This window comes from Triticum urartu, chromosome 3A (assembly GCF_056163025.1).
Source record: "Triticum urartu cultivar PI428250 chromosome 3A, HENAU_Tu73, whole genome shotgun sequence".
Taxonomy (NCBI): Eukaryota; Viridiplantae; Streptophyta; class Magnoliopsida; order Poales; family Poaceae; genus Triticum; species Triticum urartu.
This window is the reverse complement of record NC_141875.1, coordinates 708,576,869-708,581,168: the sequence shown is the minus strand read 5'-3', so window position 1 is coordinate 708,581,168 and position 4,300 is coordinate 708,576,869. Positions and strand designations below refer to the sequence as shown.

At 57.6% G+C, this 4,300-nt stretch overlaps 1 protein-coding gene across 1 annotated transcript; it reads right to left on the bottom strand.

The window, feature by feature from the left end:
- Positions 1-807: 807 nt before the first annotated feature.
- LOC125549359 (xylan glycosyltransferase MUCI21) lies at positions 808-2,794 on the bottom strand. The gene has a single exon (XM_048712796.2). The coding sequence runs from the start codon at positions 2,758-2,760 to the stop codon at positions 1,075-1,077; it is 1,686 nt and encodes a 561-aa protein (XP_048568753.1). The 5' UTR covers positions 2,761-2,794; the 3' UTR covers positions 808-1,074.
- Between the last annotated feature and the right edge of the window lie 1,506 nt (positions 2,795-4,300).

The window sequence follows — 4,300 nt, the reverse complement described above, 5'->3', positions numbered from 1 at the left end:
GCACCCAGGCGAGATCCAACGACTTTACGGACCGCCAGACAATCGGACGGTCGGGCAGGTGCATGCTCCCGCATCTACGTGCCTCTGACCCTGAGAATTATTCGTAGAAGTCTTGCGTGCAAGTAGATGAGATGGGTGCAGATGCCTAATCGAGGCCAGCTGGTACTTCCTCTCTGAACAGGGACAGAGGAAGGCAGATGGTGCTCTCGTCAACAGGTGGCTGCGTCGTCGCCGTCGGATGTACAGTTCCATGTCATTCTCGTACCACATGGCCCGCGCGGCTGGACTCTCGATCAAAGTCCATGTCAACTGCATCGGCACGTATCCACCGTTCAACTCAACCCCGTCGCTGGCCTGCCTAAGAAACTTCTCCCAGCCGCTGTTCAAACTCCGTCGACGCCGGCCGGTCGACTATATCAAATGCACGAAGGTCCACTCCCTACACATGGTATGTTCCTTTGGTCAGTCTGGGTTTGTAGTTGTACAGCGAACGAAATACTACTCTTCGTCCAATCAAACGAACGGATGCACGATGCCTCTGCACGATGATCTGCCAACGATACTTGTTTTGTTTGCAGCAACAGCTCTGCACGTTACTCAATCATTGTGCGAGAAGTAGAGTAAATAAACGTTAGTTCTGCCGCCCTGGCCTTGGTCAACGCAGGGGCATATCGCATGAACATAGTTAGTTCCATATGTAGCGTGCCGCCAGCTGCCTGCACGCGGCACGCCGCGCCGTGCCGGCCGGCGCCCAGGCCACACCACGGCTAGCCTGGCACTATATTTCGAGACAACGAACCATATATATACAACCAAAAAACAAGGTATTTTCATCGGAGTATTCGACGGTTAAATGGACTTTAACTTGTCCACAAACAAAACGAAGCAAATATACAAAACACATTGTGTAGTCTGTGCTGTCCAACAAGAGTCCAACAAAACGGTTGCGATCCATCCAGCGCCCTCTCACGTACGCAACGTGCGCCGGCCGCGGCCGCCGGTCCTACCCTCGGCTAGCATGCAGCAGCTCGTCGGCGACTGATCGGCGACGCACATATCTAACCAACCAGCCAGCTACGGGCCGGCCGCGGGCAGCCGGAGGGCGCGGGAGTGCAGCTTCCTCAGGGTGTCCCCGAACCGGCCCAGGTCGAGGCTCACGTTCTGGCCGCCGAGGTACACGCGCGCGGTGAGGTCCCACCCGCGCTCGCGCGTCGCCGCCTCCGGGTCGCGCAGCACCACGTCGTCGGCCGGATACTTGCGCACCAGCGAGCTCTCGTTCGCCGCCGCGTCGTACTGCTCGTAGTGCATCTCCATCATGGCCGTCGCCTTCTCGTAGCACCCGCGAGCCACGTGCGGCACGCCCAGCGGCGCAATCTGCAGGAGCGCGGCGCGGCGCGGGCGGAGGAACAGCAGCTTGGTCAGGTCCGCGCCGTGCACGCCCACCAGCACGTCGCACGCGCTCACCGCCGCGTACTCCGACGACAGCGGCGCCCCGTTCGCCGTCTCCAGGATGGACACGTCGAACCCCACCGACTCCGCCAGCCGCGCCACCGCCGCCTCGTTCTCGATCACCCGCGTGCCCTTGCGCGAGTACAGCCCCAGCCTCGGCCGCCGCCTTGGTTGCTGCTGCTGCTGCTGCTGATTGGCCTCCGGCGGCGTGCTGTCGTCCTTGTACGCGCCGGCGAGGAAGTCGTGGAAGTTGACGAGGGTCCGGTTGTCCTTGGTCCGGGCCGGCTCGACGGCGAGGATGCCGTGGAAGCGCGTCCCGACGATCGCGCCGGGGAAGCAGTGCGTGCGCTTGTCGTGTAGGAGGTCGATCACGTGGTGGTCCGATAGGCCCGACACGAGCTCCCGGAACGTGCCGGCCCACCACGGGTTGTACGCGAGCACCGCGAGGACCACGCGGCGGCGGAGGTGCTGCACCGTGAGCCACGCCGGCAGGAACCCGTCGTTGAACGCGTGGAACAGGTTGCCCGTGTACCCGCCCGCCGTCATCACCAGCGCCGGCGCGTCGTGCCGCACGTCGCACCGGTGCCCGTCCTGGGCCTCGTCCGGCCGGGCCGCGCGGAGCCGCACCTCCTGGATGTTGGCCATCAGGTGCTTCTCCCACTTGCGCGTGTAGGGCTGCACCCGCTCCTCCTTCTCCCCCACGGTGGCGTTGGCGCTGGCGGTGCCGTTGGGCGGCGGGAAGAGCAGGAACGAGAGCGACGCGGCGTCCGTGCGCACGTCGCCGGCCATGAAGCACACGTCGGTGTTGAAGTCGGAGCGGTCGCAGCAGATGCCATGGCCGCCCATCGACGCGCACGGGGAGTTCACCTGGTTGTCGAGGACCAGCGCGTCGCCCTCATTGCCTCCTCGGCCACCGTCGACGCTCCGTCCTTGTACTGCCGCCGCTCTACCGGACGACGGCTGCCGCGGCCCCAAGAAGTCGACGGGCACGGTGGGCGACAGAAACCGCGGCGCGTAGACGAGCGCGCACGTGACGACGGTGAGGACGAAGAAGAAGTGGACGAACCCGGGCCACCTGCCAGCCACCTTCTTGCCACCGCCGCTCCCGTCCTCGACGTCCAAGGCGCCGCCGGCGCCGAGGCCCTTGGCCGCGTCGGGGAGCTTCGAGGCCATGCCGGCGTTCGGTTGGAGAAATGGAAACGGGATGGGTGCAGCTTCGCGCGGTCGCCCTTGTCGCGTGCCCGGTTTGATCAGGTCGCGCGGCTTATGTAGGCCGGCGAGAGTCGGGTCGCACACGCCGGCGCGGCGCATTGATGTGCGTGCGGGAATTCCTCCTGTCAGGTGACCCACCGTTTGTCCCGCCCGCCCGCTCGCCCGCGTCAGTTTCTTCCACAGAGAAGAAGTCCCCAGCCTCGGCCTGGATTCGGCACCTGCACCTATCTTCCATCTCGTCTTCAGAGACCAGTTTCCGCTGCGTCACACGCTCCACCCAGTCCCCTACACGTACACCACACATCTCGTTGTACTATATACCTTTTAGATATGTATTATTTTGCGAAAAATATCTTTTGGATATTCAGATAAACAATTCTACGTCTACTACCAGTGGGATACAATGGCATTAGTTCTCCCAAAAGATATTCTTTTTATAAAAGGCAATTAATTAAACTTGTGCATATCTAAAAAGGATATGGAGTAGTATAGAGCAAGATTGGAAGCTTGCTGACTATGGAGTATGGAGGGATAGCCGGCCGGGCGGCGGTTGAGTGTGAACGTATGCATACGATGGTCAAATCCATTTCCTATGTGCTCTCCATGCACATTTAGCATTTTTAGCAGTTTCTGCATTCGTATTGATTTTCCAGGCTGGGGTGGTAAGTGAGTGCCAAACTAAGCTGTCCAATTGGGGAGTTTTAGTATGACAGAACAGGCTATAACAAGCAGCCATTGACAACCAGCTGGTTTTGCGCCTTCTTCCTCGAATAGTATGTGATTGGAAATTGATTGAGGAAAAAATGGTGAAACAGGCAACATTAATTTGGTGCTCGGAGTTGGACTATCCCTCACACACACATTTCTGGGGCTTTTTTTTTTGGTTACTAGTGTATTTCCAGGGATTTATAATGATTATCCCTACCAAAAAGCAAAACGCCGCTTATTCCTAGAATCATTTTTGGTTTCTAGTGTATTGGGCTAGTTTATTCCCTTATTTTTTTTCTTAGTTTTCCCTATATCCTAGTGCATTTTCCCCCAATACCCAGTACACTAACCCTACCTAGTGGATTGGGGGTTGCGGTTTGACGGGGACTTGGGGGTTGTGATAAGGTAGGGATTTCCCCACCAATCCCCATAAAACCTCTAGTACTAAACAGGGCCTTAGTAGGGCGGCTTTCTTGGGCCTCGATGGACAATACGAATCGTGAAAAGAAAGAAAGAGAAAAGGAATATGAGGCGGTGGGAGAAGGGGTCGACTAAGACCCCTCCCCCTCCTCTCCGGCAAGGGTTAGGTATTTGAGAGTACTAGACCTGTGGGTTGTGGTAGGCTGGGACAACTAGGGCGAGTCGACGGGCTGTGCGAATGACTGTGGAGAGGGTTATGCCAACGCGGTGCGGAAGTAAAAGCATAATTGCCGAAGATGCGGTAGAATTAAGACGGGGCGTGACACAAACAATGATTTGCTAGGATGCAGCGGGCAATTGCAATGGAGTCGGTGGACACACAATCCATTCTAATTCTTAAAATTGTTTACTAGGTTCTGGCATGCATGGCCTTTGAAACATGACTTTGACTTTTGATGTATGTTAGTTTATGAAATCCAACAAAAAGCATATCATCGCGAGTACATCTGTG